The 23,580-nt window shown below is 33.4% G+C and overlaps 1 protein-coding gene across 3 annotated transcripts in view; it reads left to right on the plus strand.

Annotated features, from left to right (window-relative positions):
- The window catches only part of ELP4 (elongator acetyltransferase complex subunit 4), a 194,998-nt gene that overhangs the window by 2,198 nt on the left and 169,220 nt on the right, over window positions 1-23,580 (plus strand). For all 3 annotated transcript variants that reach the window (XM_036325717.1, XM_036325718.1, XM_036325719.1), the window contains exons 2-4: window positions 5,430-5,465; window positions 11,604-11,725; window positions 22,477-22,608. In XM_036325717.1, coding sequence (XP_036181610.1) covers window positions 5,430-5,465; window positions 11,604-11,725; window positions 22,477-22,608 — 290 coding nt within the window. The remainder of the gene's footprint in view (window positions 1-5,429; window positions 5,466-11,603; window positions 11,726-22,476; window positions 22,609-23,580) is intronic.

Here is a 23,580-nt window from a genome sequence, read left to right on the forward strand (position 1 = left end):
TATGTGTGTATAGTTAACTCTCAATGTACAAAGGAGGGGAAGAAGTTGTTATAGGAATTACTACATTTGGAATAATAATATGTGCAGAAGTATTTTAGTTGTTAACTTCTTAATGCCATTTTTGTATTTTCATGTTCTATTTTGTATGGCCCTGTGGAGCAAACCCGTTACATTTGTTTTCATTAAAACATGATTTGAAAGTGAAACATTTGGCTGCTAATGTGTATATACATAGCTATAAGCAATTCAGATTATGTTGTTACTCACATGTTATTCGACTGGTATTCTGACAAGCGTAATATGACCATATTGTGACAAAATGCAATGATAGGATGGTATATCAGGATGATGAAACTATACTATGACATTATATTGTTGCCTAAATAAATTCAGTAATTACTGGGTAACAAGTAAATATCATATTGTTATTGCCATACAGTACAGCGATATTTTACTGTTGCCACTGTGACATCATTGTAATTTTAAGCAGAGATGCAAAATATACTTAAAAGTCATCATACAGGCTAATTAAATAATATTCTCAAATTTCTATATGTAAATATTCCATTTTTCCTTTCCAGAACTTCCAAAGAGAGGTTATAATGGGTAAAAGATTCTGGCAGAATTTCTTTCATCCTTGCATATAAGGTGTAGTCCATTTTAGGGCCGTATCATTGAGTCTGTAGGAATTATTCCCCAGCCTCATCCTTCAAAAAGATACTTAAAGGAAAGGTGACTTCAGCCTTGACTGGGTTAACTTCTTTGCTGTTTAGGACTTACTAAATTTTGACTGTCGGGTGAATGGCAGATAGGAATTTGGGGTAAATAATCCAGGAAGAGTATTCCAAAGAAGTTCGATGTAGCTGCCGTTTTCAACACTGATGTCAAAAAATAAATAATAGTGGGCTTATTTCCTTTGCTTCACTGTATTAGTCTAGAGACTGTAGGAGATGTTCATTGAGTTTGGACTCAATAAAATAATCCTGGTTATGATATTTTAGAACTAAAAGCTGTAGCTTGTTCCTTTTTTTTATGTAAAATTGTTTCATGAGATTTAAATTACATAACCATTGTCACTTCATAGCTTTTTGTATTTTGATTCCTATATTTGCCCAGTCAATAATTGTTATAATTAAGAGTTGTCAGGATGTCTTATACTCCAAGAGAGAGAAGAAAAGGTAGATTTATTAATGAAATAACTGCAATTTAATTTGAGGTATGACATTAAATATTTAAGGATATTGCTATGAACTAGAAAGGATATGAACTTGTTTTTAACATAACATTTTCTCTAAAATGTCTTTCTATTCTTTTAAGCAAAACTATTCTTTTATAGAGAACACTTAAAAGGACTTGTTTAGTTCACTGTTACTTTTTCTAAGTTTTTTTCCTTTCCCTTTTATTTTCTCTTAACTTTGAAAAGGAAGATACCCTTGTTGTAAAATAAGGGATCATTGCTGGGCCTTCATATTCTAATATATTACTTTGACGTTATTTACCCAAAATTTATAGCTTAATTAAAGATTTGTTTTGGGAATTGTGGGGATTGAATATTCTTTCTTTAAAATAATATCGATATAATTTTCTAACTTCATACAAATTTTTAAAAAATCCTTTACCTCATATTTAAAAAATCATAAGATAGGAAAATATTGGCACTTAATCACAAGATCTTAAATTTTCTTTAATGTTTTCTAAAGCATTAGATTTTTTTCCTAGTTTTAAGACAAAATGCTGTGTCATTTTTAAATATAAAATCTTGATGAAATTAATACATTAAAATATTATGCTTGCAAACTCATGTAATCTTAAATGTGGGTATGATTTTTACTGCCTGTGTTTTTAGTAAGCTGGAGATAAATATATTTCTTAAGAAGGTCTAGAAGAAAAACCAAGTGTTTATTTGCCTACAGACTTAGAAAGTGTCTCCATATTTCTATAAGATACAATTAAAGAAGACCATTTTACTTCATTGTATGTTTAATAAAGATATTATAATTGCTTACTTACCTGTCAAACGTTTTAGGGATTACTGATTTTAAAGATATATTAAAAGCTAACTCTTGATGAAAATATTGTCAAAATATACTCTTGTGGTTGGTTGTTAGGCTTTCAAATTTTTGCTGGGGACATAACTACAAACTTATTCGAACTTACTCTAGTTTTGGCCGGCTGCGATGGCTCAGTGGTTGAGCATTGACCTATGAACCAGGAGTTCTCAGTTTGATTCCTGGTCAGGGTGGGCTTGATCCCCAGGGCGGGGTATGCAGGAGGCAGCCAATCAATGATTCTCTCTCATCATTGATGTTTCTATCTTTCTCCCTTCTTCTTTGGAACCAATAAAAATATTTTTAAAAACTCTAGTGTAAAATACAGCTAGAACTTCAGCATATCAAGTGAGATATATCAAAATACTTTATACATAGATATTTGGGGAAAATTTGAGGTCTGTCACACTAAAATTTGGAAGACTAGAGAAAGTGCTGCTGTGTGTGTGTGTATGTGCGTGTATAAGTACATCATATGCATAGAATAAAAGATTGACTTAAAAGTAGTTAATAAGATAGATTCATCTTATTAACTACTTCAAAATAACCAACCTTCAAAATGACCAACCATTACTAGAGCCAATACTAATTTGAGTAGTTAATTTACATAATAGAGAAAAAAAGCAAAATTACTTTTGTAAGAGAAATCTTGGTGGGATATTAATTTGGTTGATAAAAGTCATTGAAATGTCCGCATTTTATGGTGTTTTACGTAATGTTGAACTTTCCAAAGATTAGAATTTTAATGTACATGAGATTTTTAAATGAGTGGTGTTTTCTGAATTATCAGGAACAGTAGCTTGTATCATTCTTACAGAAAATTACCTCCGTAGCATAGTCATTCACTATTACGGTGATCATCTTTTATAAAGCAATAACATTTGCAGTGGTTTGTTCTAATCAGAAAATAATAGCCAGAATGGCAAGTGTAGCTCTTACGAGTACCTCTCTGGGCCAGACACCTGAGCTACGTATCACTTCATTTAATTGGGAAACTATTCCTTGATCTGTTCTTATCATCCCACTGTGAATAGCATTCACAAAGTATCTTTATTTCTCTAAGTATTCCTTTACATGAAGCCTGGAAGCTTTATATAAATTCCTAACTTGAGAAGACATGAATGTAGACCCAGGAAAGTTGAGATAAATTTAAATCCTTCCTGTAAGATTTTGGTTAAGGAAAGAAAGGCAACTACCTTTTTGTAGTACCCACTTAAGACTAGCCCACTGCAGAGTTTTATGTGCTTATATTTCATCTTGCCAGGCATGTAGCATGATAAGCCCATTTTGCAGATAAATTGGTGATTAGGTAATTAAATGTTTATTTTTGCATGCAAGGGAAAGTAGGGAAATAAGGAGTTGGAAAGTGTCATTTAAATGTTCAAAATGGATTTAAAAATGGTCTATATGGTTTATATGTGGCACAAACTGTACATAAAACATTTAGCCTAATCTTGCCCAAAGAAAACCTTTTTTGCTCTAATCTTTTATGGCTGTTATCTTCACATACTTTTCAGTTTGTGTTTTAAGCTTTTGGTTTGAAGAACATTTGAAGTTGTCCTATGTACAGCTTTAAATGCTATAATGAAGGAACGTATCTAAATGTGAAATTAAAATATTTAGTTCTATAACAAATCCGCTTAAGCATAACAATATATAAATTTTTTCTTGTTTTTTATTTTTTATTGTTTTCTCTATCAATTTAGAATGTTCTGCTTATAATCATAAAATTGCCAAATGTTGTATGTTACCAAATTTTAATTATTTGAAAATAACATTTATGCTACTTACGAAGCAAAAAATAAACTCTATCAAAGAAACTTTTCATACTAAGTTTTTCTACAAAACATTTGCCACTATAAGACTTTTGGGGGAAGTTCTTAATTAGTGTTCTATTGTTTAGCCCTAAAGCATCCTAATTACATTGTGTTCAATTGTCCAACAACGTTGAGTATTTTGTTTTGTTTTTTAGAGTTTGTATTCCATTTATTACAACAGCATCTGTGTACATTTGAAGACTGTTAGACATGTTTGCCTGCTAGGTGTCCTGGTGGGCTCTCTGGCAGGTCCCATAGCTGGGTGCCTCAGATCTGGGACCAGTGTGGTCTCCAACAATTGAAGTTTTAATATTATCCTGGCTCTCCTCAGCCATGAGCTTCCTTAACACTCTTTGCCAGGCATGTAGTATGATAAGCCCATTCTGCAGATCAGAACACAGAGGCATCAATAGCTGCATTATCTGTCCAAGACAGGAAGCAAGGGATTAGTAGAAAATGAGTTAGGTTTGGGTGACCCCAAAACACATTTTTTTTGTTTTCTTGTTTTTTACTTTTTTATCAAATTTATTGGGATGACATTGGTTTAAAAAATGATATAGGCTTTAGGTGTACGTCATCTATATATTCTATTGTGTGTTCCCCACCCCAAGTCAAGTCTCCTTCCATCACAATTTATCCTCCCTACTAGACGCTGGTGCATGACATTTGTTCCACCATTTGGTTGATTTGCGTATTAGCCTTTTATTATATAGGATACCCTATTCTACCTTCCCCAACCCTTGAGTAGTTTCTTTTTAAATTATACTTTAAGTACATGCCATATTTTTATTTTTAAGTAACCTTGTGTTTGTAACATTAATTACAAGTAATACTTTACAAATGTTTTGATAATAAAATAGTAGTTGAATGTTGTATCTTTTTAGTGTAGTTCTAGTTTCCTAAAACTTGATTTTAAATTGATCTTTTATGAATCTTATTTGAGTTATATGTTCATCATCATATTATCCCAATTCAGATACTTAAAAGAACATTTTCTAGTTATAATTAAATTTTATTTTGTGATTGTGACATTTTTGTTTGAAATGACAAATATAATGTTTATTTTAAATTCTAGATATATTTAGAGCATGTCCAGACTTTGTGTATGTTATTCATAATGAAAAAATCCGTTTTAATTATCAGGATTTTTTCTCCAAGGCCCATTAAATATGAAGATAAAGATTTAGGTGGAATTTCTTTTCTTTAGTAGTTAAGTGTGCACAGTTAGGTCTTGGCTATTGAGTTAATTTATTAACAAGTGCTAAATATAACATTATTGAAATGCTTAACCACTGTTATGTTGAATGCTGCATGGCCCTGTCAAGAGAATGGAGGATAGTACAGTATACTGCGAAAGTAATTGCAATGTGTAGTGTGTAATTACACATAATATGTAATTATTTCATAATAGCACCTTAAGCAAAGTATTGCAAAAGTGATTAAAATGTTGTTTTCAACAGCATTTTTAAAGTTATTGGAAATCTGTCCTTGGTAAAGCCTAACTTTTATGCTAAAAGTAATGTGAAAATGTAGATTAATTTTCTTCATTTTGTTTTATTTTCAGGTGGAGGTTTGGCTGTTGGAACAATTCTTCTTATTGGTTAGTATAGCATACATATTTCTGCTTTCTGATCAGTTTTCTGTTGTGCGTAATGATTTTACAGGTTTTCCTATTCTGAAATTACTAGTAAGTATTTAACTTTCTGCAGGAGTTAAGGAATATTAAAGAGAAATTGTCTTAAGTTCTAATTTAAATTTAAACTTTGATCTGAACTTAAAATAAATTAGGCAAGTATATCTGATAATGTAGCTCTTAGAAATGTTCACAGGGCACTGTCCTTCATTTTTAAAAAAAAGACTAGAATTAGTGCCAATTGATTTTTCTGGAGAATCTCATAGTTAGAGTGAGATTATCAGAGTGATTAAAAAGTTGATGTGCTAACAAGTTCATTGTATATATCTCAGATTTTTGTCATTATTGTCTTCTTATAGAAAGAAAAGTAACAAACTGATAAATCACATTTTTGTTTATCTTTAAAAGTACAATGGTTCTTATTTAAATATACATTCATAATACCATTTCCCTTACTTTTTTTAGTTTAGATTGGAGAATTGTAGAAATGAAATAAACCTTGGCAGTTACATCAAAGCTCCCATCTAACCACCAATCACTTTTCCATAATCCTTGACAGATATCAGAACAATTTGAGTACAAATTATCTAGTTAAAATAACTCAGTACTTCACAAAGCAATGTTTGTTGTTGAAAATACTATGATTTATTAGAAAGTTCCTTTTCTTAATGTTTACTCCGTCTACTTATAACTGATTTTCGTTCCTAGTTTTGCCCTCTGTATTAATAATACAGAATTTATCTACTCTTTCACATGACACTCTTAAACTATTAGAAAATAACTGTTTTAACATCTAAAATCTTATCCAAACTAAATAGACATAGTTTGTTAAATTAGTTTTTATGTATCTTGGTTTTCATCCTGGTTTTTTTCTTGTCACATCTAGTCTAGCATTGTCTCTTCAGCTGAATCCAGAACGGAATACAATATTCCACATTTAGAATGACCTATACTAGAATTCTAGAAATGATGTATCTGTCCCATATTTTAAAATTTATCTTTATTATACATAAAAAATACTTGAAGGACTTTATGGAAAAAATAACTTACAGTTTTTATATAAATAAATAAATACATAACATACAAAAGAATATATAGAAAAAAAATAAGTTGTTCTTGCAGTTCCTCAGTCCCCATACCCAGAGACAGTACTGCCCTGGTAGCCCATTTAAATATTTCTACGTAAGAAATATACTTGGGAGCATTTAGCACCTTTGCCTTTTCCATTTAATACATCTTAGAGAAAAGTCCTTGTGCATTCATATAGATATACTTTATTCTTAACAGCATAGGATTTCATTGTATGGATATGCTATAATTTATTTAAATCATTTAGGTTCATTCCTTTTTTTATATTACTAACAATGCTATTGTGCAGATCTTGTATGTAAGCTTTGCATACATGTGTAAACATCGCTTAGCTGCCTCCTCCAGACTCCCTTACCAGGGATTAAACCTGAAACCCAGGCATGTGCCCTGACCAGGAATTGAACAGGCAACCTTTCAGTGTACAGATGATGCCCAACCAACTGAGCCACACCAACCAGGGCAACTGTTCCAAGTTTTAATAACTGAAATTGGTGGTGAGAAAATCAAGTAATCAGCTCTAGGTATCATTAAGAGATGAGAAAAGATTTTCATAGCATAGTGGAAAGTAGTGACTGGAAAGAATAAATAAAAACACTTCATATTTATATACTAAAGAATTGAGAGCTCTATATAAACTGTGTGTGTGTGTGTGTATATATATATATATATATATATATATATATATATATATATATATATATGGAATGGCTAAAGAAATAGTGAAACTGAGAGCAAGAAGTGTCTTAACCGGGGAAAATTGTCCACAGCAATACCTGCAATAAACAAATGAAATAAGATAAAGATTTAAAAGTGTCAGGAAAATAGATAATTAGAAAGTCATTGTTGACTTTCATAGTCCCAGTGAAATGATAGGAGCAGCTCATTTAGACTTTGATATAAAGAAAAATTGATACTCCTCTTCTTCCCATCCTCTGGCTTCAGTCTACCCATTGGAGGCCTAATGAACAAGTGAATTCCATTTCCATATGATAGCCTGTCAAATATTTAAGGACAGCTCCCTTGCATCCCTTAGCTCTCCCTTTCTTCAAGCTAAATATCTCATTTCTCATGCTTTCAGGTCCCTTGACCATCCTGCTCACACCATTCTGAAGATACTTTAGTTTATGTAAATACCCAAGTGAAATATATTATTGTCAGTCTGGTTGACTACTAGAATAGATGAGGACAATCAGCTCTCTCAACCTAGGAATTAGACTATTAATTCTGGCCAGAACCACATTTGCTTTTTGGCAGTTCTGTCACATCATTATCATTTTTGCTTGCCCAGTGTTAAGGGGATTCACTAAATAGATTAATTAAATGCTTATTATACAACTTCAGAATTTGTTTCACAAAATTGGTAATTTTCAGCTTGAAGAGCATAGTGTTTTTGCTAATCCCTAAATAGGTGATGTTCCTCCTGTTAGTTTTTTGTGCCTCAAAGGAGTATGAAAAAATATAGTTAATAACTATTAGAAAGAGAGAGGGAGATCGTGTGTGTGTGTGTGTTCTGATAGGGTGTGTTTTCAGCAAACTACAGTAGATCTGGCTGATTTATAAGACAAAGATAGATTTTTGTTTGTTGTTTGTTTCCCTTAATTAATTCTACAAATATTTACTAGATATACACTATGTGTCCAATACTAGGGATATACCATTGGGAAGTGTTCTCTGCCATGAAGATCTTGTAGCTTGGTGGGGAAATTTCAATGATGTGTATTAAAGGCTATAATAAGGGTTAACAAGATGCTGTCTGAAGCATGTGATCATCTCATCCAGCCTCGAGAAAGTCTTTTCCAAAAATGCGGTTATCTAATCTGGGTCTGGGAGGGTTTGAGGGAATTAGCTAGCTGCTCCTCAGAACTTTTTGTATATTGTATTCTGGAATTAAGGTGGTTGATGAGGTTGTTCAGATTTTCTATTTTTTTAACGTTTTGTTTCTTCAGCTCTGTCAATTACTAAGATGTGTATAATAAAATCGCCAAATATAATTTACATTTTCTGAGTTCTGTCAATTTTCCTTTAAACAGTTGTATTTTTTTATGAATTTCAAAGTACAGACAGTACTTTATCCACATACAGACAGTCCTCGGGTTATGTCGGACCCGATGTACGTCATTTCGTGGTTACCTCGCCATCTCCCATTTACAGTATTTATAAAAAAAAAGTTCCATCATTTCGACGTCTGTACATATGTGCTTTATGTTTTTATTATTTATTTACCACAAGTAAAGGTCAGGAATTGTTATCTTTCTTTTAAATTTTTTTTACTGTTTCACTTCATTCCTGCTGTGTATGTGCTCCATGTGAGTGACGTAGGTGCTTATGTAGGTGGGTTCTGACTTAGGGCAAAAATCTCGTTACATCGCACCATACGAAGGGATCTCCAACGTAACCCGAGGACGCACTGTACGTGCATATCTGTGTATAAATACATAATACACAATCGCAGTGTTTTATAATTTCCCATCAATTTGTATTCTTTTTTCCTTCCTATAAATATAAGTTACCATGTTGTGTCATTTTCCTTTACCTTCTAATGATCTATAATACAAGTCAGCTGTCGATGAATTGCCTCAGTTTTCACCTTAATTTTTGTTAATTCTCACCTGAGAATATGTTTAGAGAGAAGAGGGGAGAAAGAGAGAGAGAAAGATCAATGTGAGAGAAACATGGCTGGGCTGCCTCCCATTTATGCTCTGACTGGAAATCATACCCACAGCCTAGGTATGTTCCCTGACTGGGAATCAAACCCACAGTCTTTTGGTGTATGGGATGATGCTCAAACCAAGCCAGCTGGCCAGGGCTGACCTCAATTTTTTAATGTATTTTGTGAATTTACAACTTTTGGTTAAGTTGGATTTGTTTTTCAACTCTTTGAATATATAATTACCATTTCTTCTGGTCTTCATTGTTTCTGATGACAAATCACTTGTTAATTGTATTGTTGTACCCCTGTATATCATACCATTTTCCCCTTCTGCTTCCAAAATTATGATGTTCTTAGATTTGGTTTCTTTGCATTTATCCTAGTAAAGGTTTCCTGTGCTTCTTGGATCTGTAACTGAATATTTTCATCAAACTTGGGGAAGTTTTGGCCATATTTTGGCCATGACTTCTTTAAATATTGTTTCTGCTACTTTCTGTCTCAGTGTCTAGGACTCCAATTAAACACATGCTCCACATGTCTCAAGTTCTGTTCAATTTTCTATGTTCTTCAGATTGCATATTTTCTGATCTGCCTTCATGTGTTGTTTTTTCTTCTATCTTTAATCTACTCATGAGATCACCAAGTAAATTTTTTATTTAAAGAACCATAATTTTAAGGTATAAATTTTCTGTCTACTTCATTTTTATAGTTTTCATTTCTCTGTTGATTTTTTTCTGTTTACTTATTGATACCATATGTTTGGGGTTTTTTTGTTGTTTTTTAAGGTTCAAAATTATTATTTATTTATTTTTAAATCTTTAATTTCTTTATTGGTTAAGGTAGTACAAGTGTGTCCTCACCACCCCCCCCCATTAACCCCTAACCTCCCCCACCCCCCCTCACTCATGCTTTCATCCCCCTGTTGTCCATGTCCATTGGTTTGGCTTATATGCACGCATACAAGTCCTTTGCTTGATCTCTTCCCCTTACCCCCACCCTCCCCTACTTTCCCTCTGGGGATTGATAGTCTGATCACTGTTTCATACCATATGTTTTTAATACTTTGTATTCATTTTTCTTTAATTCTTTGAACATATTTATAATAGCTGTTTTGAAGTATTTTTTTGTTGTTAATCCTCACCGTAGGGTATTTTTTCCATTGCTTTTTATAGAGTGGGAGGGGGGAGAGTGAAAAAGAAAGAGAGAGAGTGAGAGAAACATCAGTGTGAGAAAGACACATCATTTGGTTGCCTCCTGCATGTGCCCTGACTGAGGCCGGGTACATGCCCTTGACTAGAATCAAACCTGCGAACCTTTCGCTGTGCGGGCTGATGCTCTAACCACCAAGAACACCAGCTGGGGCTGAAGTCTTTTTCTTTTAAATCCCACTTTTGAGACCATTTGGAATCAATTTCTTTGGAGTGTGTTTTCCTTAGTCTGGATCATATTCAGTAATTTTGGTTGAAATCTGTATATTGTAAATAATAACATTGTAATGGTTGTGCATTTTATTATGTTTTTCTGAAGATTACTAGTTTTTTGCTTTAATAGGTAGCTAGCTTGCCTTAAATTATTAATGACTTAAATTATTAATTCATTTTAGTATACTACGCAGCAGATAATATCTCTGTTCAGTTTTTGTACCCTTCAGTGTTGCTTTTTTAGCCTGGTCACACAAGATTGGTTATTGGAATCACCAAGTTTACTCGATGGCCAAATATTTGTACAAAATACATACTCGGATTTTAGGTTTACACTTTCTATAATCCTCAGCCTTAGTTCTGTTCTCTGACAACTCAAGTCAATAGACTTTAGCTTTTTATAGTATAAAATTCTGCTCTCAGATTGGGGAAAGCATACCTTCAAAAGGAGCAGCAAATTTGCAAATCTCACATGCATAACCCTCTAAATGTTGTGGCTAGCGGAGGTGGTGTAGTAGATGGAGAATGATTTTTATAAAAGCCAGGAAGACTCTATTAAGAGTATCTATTTCAAAATAAGAGTTTCTCTCAGTGGTTCTCAACCTTCTGGCCCTTTAAATACAGTTCCTCATGTTGTGACCCAACCATAAAATTATTTTCATTGCTACTTTATAACTGTAATGTTGCTACTGTTATGAATCGTAATGTAAATATCTGATATGCAGGATGGTCTTAGGCTACCCCTGTGAAAGGGTCGTTCCACCGCCAAAGGGGCCGTGACCCACAGGGTGAGAACCGCTGTTTAGCCTATCTAACTGTACCTTAGGAAAACATAATCATTGCCCCACCTCCTATAATTGTTTTAAAGAGAAAAATTATAAAAACACCTGCTTGTTCGTGGTATTCGGTAGGATTCTTATTATATTATTTTTTTCTTTTTTACAGAAGAGGATAAATATAATACTTATTCTCCTTTGCTCTTCAAGTATTTCCTGGCAGAAGGAATCGTCGCTGGGCATACTTCATTGGTCGCATCTGCAAAAGAAGACCCTGCTGACATATTACAGGTATAGATTAGATTGTATTCTATATATTCAATATTGTATCTTGAATATTTTATGAAAACATTATTTATATTTAAAAGAAAAGAATATGTTTGTACATATACAAACTATGTTTATATGCAATAATGCAGTGGTTCTCAACCTGTGGGTCGCGACCCTTTTGGCGGTCAAATGACCCTTTCACAGGGTTCGCCTAAGACCATCCTGCGTATCAGATATTTACATTACGATTCATAACAGTAGCAACATTACAGTTATGAAGTAGCAACGGAAATAATTTTATGGTTGGGTCACAACATGAGACACTGTATTTAAAGGGCCAGAAGGTTGAGAACCACTGCACTAATGGATTCCTACATGCATTTTTTTTGGTCTTAAAAGTATCGAATTTATTTAAGCAGATAGTTTCCTCTTTTTGGAAGAATAATTTCTTGAGTTTGAGAGAGAAAAAACATTGATGTGAGAGCAGAACATCACTTGGCTGCTCCTGTATGCCCTCTACTGGGGATCAAGCCCGCCACCCATAAGTCATGGAATAAGTAACAATTCATTTACAATGAACCATATCATATTTGATGAATTAGTGTAACAAGATATTTAGGAAAGAAATATGAAAATTAAGACTATCATCTTCAGAATTATTTTATGGACTTTAAATCCATAAGTAAAAATTAAAATTCTATCTTAATAATTTGAAAGCATTCTTTTATTTCCCAAAATATCAACCTTTTACTCAAATACTGAACTCATTTGTTAAGATCTTATTCATTGTACCACATATCTTTTGCTTTATTGGATTCTTTGATTATAAATGAGATCAGAGATACCAGTTGATTTAGAATTAGTTGTAGCAGTATTATTTGATAAACAATGTAAAGTTTTAATTTCTATTAAAAAGGTTTCTTTTCCTTCTGTTAATTTGGTGTCAAGATTAAGTCTGTGTTTTCTCTTCATCTTCAAATTACTGATCATGGAGCAAAAATTAGAATTCTGAATCCAGGGAGTGATCGTTTGTTTGCTCTTAGTCATTAAAGTACAGTCTGGTCATTCTGAGTAAATAGAATACAAAAGTATCTCAGAGCTATCTTGTTTTTTGTGTTCTGCCAAAAATTGAAATAGCTGTAAGAATGAAGTTAAAGAAAAACTCCTTGGTTGGCCAGATATTTTTTAATGTTTTTTGTTGTTTTTGTTATACTTACTTCCAAAGTTGTAGTTTTAATATATCATGTTAAAATAGTAAAAAATAATTCTGGCCCTTCCGTCATTCTACTTTGCAAGCTTTGTTGCATGCTCAATAACATAATACATTTTTCCATGCATTCTTAATTTTTTAGACTGTATAATATTTATTGTATTTCCTATCAAACTATTTTGTCACTATATACGTTTTGTCCACAGTATAAGGACAAATATTAGACAAGCCCTTTGAAGGCAGAGTTGTAATCAGTGTATGTTCCCTTCATTTGTTTGTCAACAATTTATTTGTTCAGAAAATTATCAGAACATACACTTTTCAATGCATATAATTCTGAAGTGCTAGCTGAGTCAACATTTGCTGTTTGACCCCAGGGATTCCCTTTTCCACCCCCCAACTTGCCCCCCCCCCCCCCCCGACCCTTGCTACTCCTGAGAGCTTATTTAAAATTTGAAATTCTTCTCTGGCAGCTACAATTAGAGCTTCTTTGGCAATCTAAAAAGACTAAGAAGAAACATGCAAAGGCTCAATACTATTCCAGCGACCTACATTTGTAGCCAGCTTTTAAAAGAGGGCATGTGCCTTATTTTCCAACAGGAATGAAAGTTAAAAGTATAAAGGAAAATAAACCCAATTCTCTGTCACTAGCTTGTGAAAACCATCTCTGATATAACATTAAAATAAACACACATTTGTATTTGATGTTTGTGCATCGGCCAACAAAAAAAGGGCTTTTGCATGCAGAAAGGTAACTTAAGTCATATAGTAAAAATTCCATACTCTAATATTTATCCTCAAGAAGGTGAAATATATATGGGATCTGGGCTTAGATTTTAATTTCTGTGTTGCTACTTAACTAGTGGCAGGATCTTGTACAAGTCACTTAACCTTTCATATTAAGATAGGGATAATACCTAGCTACCTCATTCCAGAGTTCCAAATTTAAAATATCTGGAAGGTTTGCTTTCTAAATCACACACATCGCTTCAAAAATTTTATTTCAAGCTCATCAAAAAATGAATTGTTGTACTTGATGGTTATTGTTATGCTCAAAAGAAATGTTAAAATCTTAGCACTATTATATAGCACGTTATCATTCTTTGAAAATAAGCCATAAAGGCCAGAATTGAGAATATTAGAAGTAGAGTTCATTTTTCTTCTAAATACTTTTACCAAAAAAAAAAAAAAAGTAGTTAGAAGAAAATATTCAGTCCTTTTGAATTACATGACTTGAAATTCCGAAAACCAGAATCATTAAAAGTAAAAAGAATACTTTTTCATCAGCTCCCAAATTAACATATTATCCCTGTAAATGAAATATTAAAGGATACCATGAAAAGAAGGCAGCACACCACCAAAGATAATAGATTAAGCAGACAGTATAGAAGGATAACTTTGCGGTGTGACTAACTCAAAGAAGGCAGGGCTACTTCTCCAACTAGTGTTGGGATGATTCTTCAGTGGCCAGTCTTTCTTTCCTAAAATGTTAACTTTTGTTTAACAAAAAATGATAAGCAGTTGCAGAAAGTGGCCTTAGCTCACCACATCCATCTTTTAATATTCTGGAATAGTAATGAACTCAGAAGCATTTGAAATGTTCTACATTTTTGTAAAATATTCTTACTTCAGTTGTGTTATTTATGTGCGTGTGTAGCTAAAGGACTGTGCTACATTTCAGAAACAAGGTAGAGAGTATTAAACTGAAGATGAATTGGAAGTAGAAAGTAGAGCTGTGACTATGAAGTGAAACTTCTTACCTTTATATTCTTAAAACAGATTACAATATACAGAGTGCTATAGAATTAAAGAAAATCGATTTTATGCCTTTATTCAGGACTCAATGAGCAGAAAGAATCAGTTTTGTTCTATTGACACCTAATGTACTACAGGCTGTAATTTTCAAATTTAATAAAAATAAAGGGCTATCCAATTTCATTTAGTACCCCACAATACCCTAAGGATTTTTGTTGGTGACATTTTCCATAAGCTGGATTTATTCTGGAAAAATAAAAGAATATGACATCAGACAAAACCAGTCGCTTGTGTGTTCCTGAGCCAGTGTTTAACTGATCAGGATCTCTTAAATGAAGATAAATGCCGAATTTGATTCCTAATTGAGATTTCTTTGACAGTAGATATTCCTGAAACTTTAGGATATATCTTTTCCAACAATGTAAAAATTTTAGTTACCTGAATTTAATAAATAATTATAAGATTATTGTCACTATCCTAATATAATTATATTTAGAAATGTTTTAGTTATATCAGGCTTTTATAAATTAGTTTATAGTCAATAAGGTTAATTAGTACTTTAAGGAATTTTGCAAGAATCCTATGCCAAGATAAGAATCCGTCTATAACTCAAATTATTGCATAACCTGTTTATTTAATATAGATTTTCATATATCATATTTTGTTAAAAACCGGTTACTCTACATCCTTATACAATAAACATTTACTAAAGAAGATCATTGCACATGATCTCACCAACTAAGCCTGCTAATACCAGTGAATTTGTGGATAATTTAGTCTACTTAAAATGTATGACTTTTAAAAATGTCTTTATGGCCACTGGTTTGGCTCAGTGGATAGAGCGTTGACCTGCGGACTCAGGGGTCCCAGGTTTGATTCCGATCAAAGGCATGTACCTTGGTTGTGGGCACATACCCAGTAGGGAGTGTGCAGGAGGCAGCTGATTGATGTTTCTCTCTCATCGATGTTTCTAACTCTCTATCCCTCTCCATTCCTCTGTGTAAAAAATCAATAAAAATATAAATATTTTTTAAAAATGTCTTTATGTAGCATTACCTATACTCTGGATTTCCATATCATCTACATTTCCCAATGTTTTAACAATTGAAGTCGCCTTTCTCCCATATACTTTTTTTAAAATTAAATATATCTTTTTTATTGAAAGTATTACAAATGTCCCCTTTTTTCTCCCCATTGACTCCCTTCCCCCCACTCCTGTCCCCTCCCCAGGCCTTTCTGTGTCAATGGGTTACACATGTGTACATGTAAGTTTTTTGGTTGATCTCTGTCCTCCCCCCACTCAGTCTGTCGAATGCTTCCTTGTCTCTGGATCTATTTTGTTTGTCAGTTTGTTTTATTCATTAGATTCCACATATAAGTGAGATCATATATTTTTTAATATTTAACTAGAGATAATGTGAAGGGCAGACATACTTTTAATGTATGGATATTCAGGTTGGATATTTGGTGTACTTTGTTTTCACATTATGATAATAATATCTTTGGATTTGTTTATCTTTCAGAAAATAAATATCCCCCCTCCCCCAAAAACAAACAAAAAAACCCACTCAAAATCAACAAAGTAATATACTTAGACAATATAATACACTTGTTGATTCATGGATAATGCTTAAGTAGTATTAATTATACAGTTACCAAAACCTGCAAGGATCAAAAGATTTTAAGAAGGATTTCTCATGCTGCATGGATTATGTTGCTACATAATAGCTCAGTAGTACTTCTGCTGAATTGTAAAATAGCTTAGAGAGGAGTATGATGCCTATAGTTGGTGTAATGCATTGGTAATTAAGAGGTGGGAGGTTAGGCTTCATTAACTGCTGAGGGATTGTATCTTGGGTTTTATTATGCCCTAGAGAACATAAAAAGTGAGAAGGGTCAAACTGTTGGAATCAGATTTTGCTTGTGCATCTGCCAAAACAAAGATCACAAACTAATATAGCAGTAGGCAAAGAATAGCTTGAATTGAAAGGGAACAAATATATTTGCAGCATCTAATGGATAAGGATAAATGTTTCTGATGAAAAAATAAATATACTTAAATACTGGTGTATATTTTAGTATTGGTAAGTTTGTAATAATTTTATTTCATATGGGGTTTTTTTAAGTAGAATAAATAGTGCTTTTTGTCTGAAAGTAGGGTCAGTTTCTTTATTATGTTACTTTTCTAACCTGATTCAATTAATTAGGTAGAGAAATTTTATATTTCCAAGCCTACTTTCTATATGGAATTTATGAAGCCTGCTTTTTACTTTTTAATTCCTTATCCTTGCTACCCAATATATGGAAACTCTAAGCACCACATTGCAGGAAATAACCAAAAATCTAATATTCTTTCTTTTAGAAAACAAGAATGTGACAACAATACAGTGTGTTATAAAGGGCTAGACAGTAAATATTTTTGGCTTTGCAAGCCATATGGTCTTTATTACAACTACTCCGTTCTTGTATCACTAAAACAGCCATAGACAATTCCTAAACAAATGGGCATGACTGTGGTCCAATAAAACTTTATTTACAAAAACAGGTAGCTGGCTGACTTTGACTTACAGGCTATAATTTGCTGATCCCTTCAGTACCCCAAAGCCACTAAGATTTCCTACTTTGTCGTTTTCTGAAAATTTGTTGTTATTCTTTCCCTATTGAATTGCCTTGGCACCAATGTAGTAAATCTGTTAACTGAATATATGGGTGTCTTTCTCAACTGTTCTGTTCTCTTTCATTAAATCATGTTTATCTTTCTACTTGTATAATGTCTTGAAACCAGGTATTTTTTTTAGTATAAAATTATAAAATACTTCAATAATTTTAATTGTGATTATATGTTGTTATATTTTTGTTAATCAGTCTAAAGAAAATATAAACACATTAAAATTAATTTCTCCTTTTTTTACATATTAAATGTAGCTTTTAGAAATTAAACATGTGGCTCACATTTGTGGCTCAAATTAAATTTTTTTTTTAAATAAAAATACCTCTAGTTTTCTGTCATTTAGTGAAAGTAAAATGAACATACAATCTAAGTGGCAGGGTAACAGTGCCTGGAATGCAGTTGGCTCACAATATATGGTTTTATTTTTCCATTATGTTTATATTATTATTATTTTAATTCTGTATTATTTAAAGTATTATATATGTCTCCTTTTCCTCCCATTGACCTCTCCCCTGCCACTCCCACCCCCAGCACATGCCTTCACCCCATATTGTCTGTGTCCATTGGTAATGCTTATACTAGTATGCATGCATACAAGTCCTTTGGTTAATCTCTTCCTCCACAACATACACACATCCTTCTCTGCCTTCCCTCTGAGGTCTGACAGTCTGTTCAGTGCTTCTCTGTCTCTGGATCTATTTTTGTTCATCAGTGTATGTTGTTGATTGTATTCCACAAATGAGTGAGATCATGTGGTATTTATCTTTCTCTGACTGGCTCATTTTGCTTAGTATAATGTTCTCCGAGTCCATCCGTGCTGTTGTAAATGGTACAAGTTCCTTCTTCTTTACAGCAGTGTAGTATTCCGTTGTGTAGATGTACCACAGTTTTTTAATCCACTCATCTGCTGATGGACACTTAGGCTGTTTCCAAATCTTAGCTATTGTAAATTGTGCTGCTTTGAACATAGGGGTGCATATATACTTTCTGATAAGTGTTTCTAGTTTCTTGGGATATATTCCTAGAAGTGGGATTACTGGGTCAAATTGGAGTTCCATTTTGAATTTTTTGAGGAAACTCCATACTGTTTTCCACAGTGGCTGCACCAGCCTGCATTTCCACGAGGGTTCCCTTTTCTCCACATCCTTGCCAGCACTTGTTGTTTGTTGATTTGTTGATGATAGCCATTCTGACAGGTGTCATACGGTATCTCGTCGTTTTGATTTGCACCTCTCGGATGATTAGTGACTTTGAGCATGTTTTCTATGTCTCTTGGCCTTTTTATGAAATCGAGTATTTTTAAGTCTTCTATCTTTTTTCTTTTGCAAACTTGTCATGGGAGTGGCAGCTCCAAGGACCTCTGATCACATTTGGGGTCCTTAAAAATCCAAGAAGTTCAACAGCCTTCCCCTCAATTCCATTCTGCCTTGTGTGTTCCCTTTAGTTTAAACTGTCAGTGTCTGTACCGGTGTAATTCCATCTCTATTCCTGGATTCTGCTGAGATGGCTGCTTTAATCCACGTATCACACCCATGATCTCTTTATCAAATGGTTGTTCAGCCATAACCTTACTGTACCGTCAGAACAAGCTTTTTCATTTTTTGCATTATGGATAAGCTAAGATTTTTCCAATTAAAGTTCTGTTTTCTTTTTGCTGAAATTTCTTTGTTAATTCATTTCTCTCTTTTTACATTTTACCCAAAGCACTTAGGAGGAACCATGCTGTTCCTTCAAAACTTGGCTTAGAAATCTCCTCAGCTAAAATCCATTTTCATCACTTCCAAAGCAGTACTTTCTACAAAACACTAGAACACAAGTCAGCCAAGTCCTTTGTCACTTCATAATGTTTTTAATAATATATTCCTCATTTTCCTCCCGTTTTCAATAATATGTTCCTCATTTCCATCTGAGACTTCACCAGAATCGCCCTTAACTTCTCTAACTTCTAGCTTGCATATCAAAACTCTTCCAGCCTTTGGAATTATCCAATTCCAAAACCACTTTCATATTTTTAGGTACTTATTACAGCAGTAGCCATTTTTTAAGTACTAGAATCCCTCTTGGTCATCTTGGGCTGCCATAGCAAAACACCATAGACTAGGTCACTTAAACACAGATTTGTTTTCTCACAGTACTAGGTGTTGGGATTAGCTAGTGGAGTCTCTCTAAAGGTATTTTCTCTTAATTTTGTCAGTTTCCCCAGGGAGGAATCTTCTAATCTCCCAATCTCCTGCCTGCCCTGCCTAAGGAGAGCTTCTGGCCTTCTGAGAGTTTAGCAGTGGGAGTCAGCTGAGTCTGTGTGTATGGTAAGGGGAAGCTGCCTTGCCCTTCTGCCTGAGGATTTTAGTGTTCCTTGTCTTACACATGATGTCTCACCCCTGCCCTCTGTCGTGCTCCTGCTTCCAGAGTTTGTCCGACTTGACCTCTCCATTTCTCTTGCACAGTCAGGGAGGAGGAGTATCCTGGCTCTGTGGGGAAATGGAGGGTCCCAGGGTCTTATTGTTTCTTTTAAAGACTTTCAACAAATTTTCCTGTTTATACACAAGAGTGTTACTCCTTGCTTGCTGCAATTGCTGGTTTGCTTTTCAGGTATCCCAGTTGTTGAGGTTTGTTAAAGCCAAGTAGTAGAAACTGGATTGTTTCATATTTTTCTCTATTATTTTCTAAATGTTTATGTATCTCAGAGAAAATAATTTGAGATGCAAAGGACATCTTATAAACAATGTTTATTGTATTATTCTCGGACTGCAGACAACCTAAAGGTTCAACAGTAGGAAATGATCAATTGAATGTTAATTAAGCCATTTAATACAATATGCAGCCATTGAAAATCTTACTTTAAACAAAAAGGTGGAAATGCTCACAATATCATAATTATAGAATTCAAATACTATATGTTCTAATAGGCAAATAGTTAATATACATTTTTAAAAATGTATGTAAAAGACTGGAGGGAAATACTCAAATATGTTCAGAGTTATTATTCCTGGTTAGTTGATTAATAGGTTATCGTTTTCTTTTTCATATGTTTTTATATCACATAATCTCACTCCTATGCGGAAGCTAATTAACAAAATAAACTGATGAATGGAGTGGATCCAGAGACATGGAAGCACAGAACAGAGCACGGAATCTGGGAGAGAAGGCCAGGGAGGGTGCGTGGGTGGAAGGTGATCAGCCAAAGAACTTGTATACATATATGCATAACACATGGGCACAGACAATAGGGTAGTGAAAGCCTGGGGTGGGGGCTGGCTGGAGGGAGTCAATGGGGCAAAAAGGAGGATATATGTAATACTTTCAACAATAAAGATTAAAAAAAGAAAAAGGAACCTAGTGACTCCTACATCTTAATAGGCTTCATAATCAGATTTCTAAACTTACTGGAGAATATGTTAATGTCGCTTGAAGCAAAGAATCATTGATCAGTTCAACAGTTCTTTCACTTTTACTTCATTTTTGTTTTATAAATTAAATTACAAAATTATTTAATAGCATTTTATCATATACTGCTTTTATGGAAGTATTTGTCTAACATATCTATGTATGTATACACATAAGTATATGCTGTGAATGTCATTAATGATTATTGTGGGAGAGGTTGGCTTTTTTTACTTTATTCTTTTGTCGTAGTTATTATTGTGTCCCTGGGATGAAAAAAATTGTTAACCCAAATATTTATATTAGTAACTGGTATTGACAGTCAAAATGTGTGGTCCTGAGTATTGGTTAAGACAGTTATTTGACTGAATTCATATAATTGAACATTACTTGAGTGCTTAATATGTGGCATGCACCATTCTCTATATTTTACATTTTTAATTCATTTTTTTCCTTACAACAATGCATTGAAGTAAATACTTTTTTTCCTATTCTTCAGATAATAAATGGAGACATAGAGAAGTCCAGTAGGTGTTCAGCATAACCATTGACACAAAGCTACTAGTGCAAATAGTAAAGGCAAGATTTGGGCACAAACAATCTTGTTGTAGAGTTCAAATTCATAACCACTATGCCATATTGTACTGTACATCTTAGAAATATTTACTTCCATCAGAAAACGAAGTTACTTTATATTTTGTAAAATACTAATACTACTCTAGGAACAATGGATTCAGAGCTTACATAATTAGTTTCTAATGCTGTCATAAATTAAAATGTGAATCTAATTGGAGGTCTTTTAGGAATTGACTACCATATATGATGCTTAATGCATTGTCCAGCTGATTAGTTAACTTGATTCTAAGTATAAATACATCTGACCTTGACATTTAAACCATTAGCACAAGATCATGTTTACTAAGCCAGCCTAACATTATCTTTACGATTCTGGCTAAGAAAAGATACAATTATTGCATGGGCTTTCTTTCTCCAAGAAACTTATGTACTTTTTTCTTTGCATTATTTCTATAGTACCTTTTCTCTCACCAAAAAAATTGTTGTTGTTGTTGTTGTTGTTGTGTGTGTGTGTGTTTCTTAAAAAAAAAATTGTTTTCATTATGTTTTCTGTAGTCACTCAGTAGGTTAGCTACCCAAAAACCAGGTAAAATTGGAACCCATCGTCTCTTCATTTAAGCACAGATATTTAAACTCTCCTTTTATTTTTTAAAGAAGAAGCATAAGCTTGCAGGTGCAAAACTAAAATTTAAATGGGCAAAATAAATGTCTTTATTCTTAGTTATTTTTTCACCCATTATTTCGGTGAATGAGTTTTTGAATTCTAGAATTACAAACCAGTAAACAGATTGCGCACAAGCTTTATTTTTACCTTATGGCAAATATAACAATAATTACATGTATTACATAAGTGCTAATTGGAGACTTTGCTTTAAGTGTATAAGTTTAAAATATGACCACAGCCTTTTGTTGCAACAGCAGTTGATTTTGGTTAGTATAAAAATTGGAATATTTTCTTTAAATTCCAGTTCATTACTAAAAATTTAAACTGCACATTTTATATTTACCCCTTTTCTCTGTTTTAGATTTATATTTGTTATGACTTTATGCTTGAACCAATTTTAAGACATCAAGTTTTAATACATTAGAAAATTCTAATATTGCTAATATCATTATTTAAGAAAATTGTCAATTTTTTTTGCCACACATACTCAATAATGTGTTATTCTGTTTTCTTAGGGACTTCCTGCACCGTTACTTGATGATAATTGTAAAAAAGAACTTGGTGAAGATGTACATAATCATGAAACATCAGAATTTAACAGTAAGATGAAAATAGCTTGGCGTTACCAGCTGTTACCTAAGATGGAGGCAAGTCAGCGTACAAACTATGCATTTCTAAAATTTGCAAATGAATTTGTTTTCATTTTATGGAATCTCTTGTTGTACAACTGTTAAAGTGCAATACAATGTATATTTGTTTGTTTAAATAACTAGATATTTCATTTATACCATATTTGATCAAGATGACATATTTCTTAATAATAAAATTATAGCAAATTGGGTTTCTTTTTAAGCCAAAATAGATTATTTCATTTTTTCCATAGTCTCCATATGGAATCTTTTATTCTAGGGCTGCAACCCAGAGTAAGTGAACTAGCAAAGCCATTTACTATATTTTTTTAAATTTTTATTGAATTTACTGGGGTGACATTGGTTAATAAAATCATATTGGTTTCAGGTGTACAATTCTGTAATTCATCATCAGTATATTTGTGTTCACCACCCAAAGTCAGCCTGCGGACTAAAGGGTCCTCGGTTTCGGTCCCGAGTTTAATTCCAGTCAAGGGCACATGCCTGGGTTGCGGGCTCGGTCTGATGTGCAGGAGGCAGTCAATCAGTGATTCCCTCTCATCATTGATGTTTCTATCTCTCTCTTCCTCTCTGAAGTCAGTAAAATACATGTATATTTTTAAAATGTGCCCTTCATGCAGTGGTCTTCACTAGATGACTTTTTCTCCCATTTTCTTCCAGTCTCCCCAAATATCATTTGATCAGGAATGCCTTCCTTTGTCATTCCATGTAAAATAAAAGCGCTCTCTCTCTTTCTCTCTCTTTCCCTCCCTCTCTCCCTCTCCCTCTCCCTCTCTACTCTCTCTCTCTCTCTCTCTCTCTCTCTCTCTCTCTCTCTCTCCTCTCTTATCTCCTTTCACTGCCAAATGTTTCTTCAGGGCATCTATAATAATAAAAGCATAATATGTTAATTAGACCAGACAGCCAAACGAGCTTCCGGACGTCATTCCGGAAGTCCTTCTGAATGAAGCTAAAGCGGCGGGGGCAGAG

This window comes from Myotis myotis, unplaced genomic scaffold, assembly GCF_014108235.1.
Source record: "Myotis myotis isolate mMyoMyo1 unplaced genomic scaffold, mMyoMyo1.p scaffold_m19_p_10, whole genome shotgun sequence".
NCBI classification, from domain to species: Eukaryota; Metazoa; Chordata; class Mammalia; order Chiroptera; family Vespertilionidae; genus Myotis; species Myotis myotis.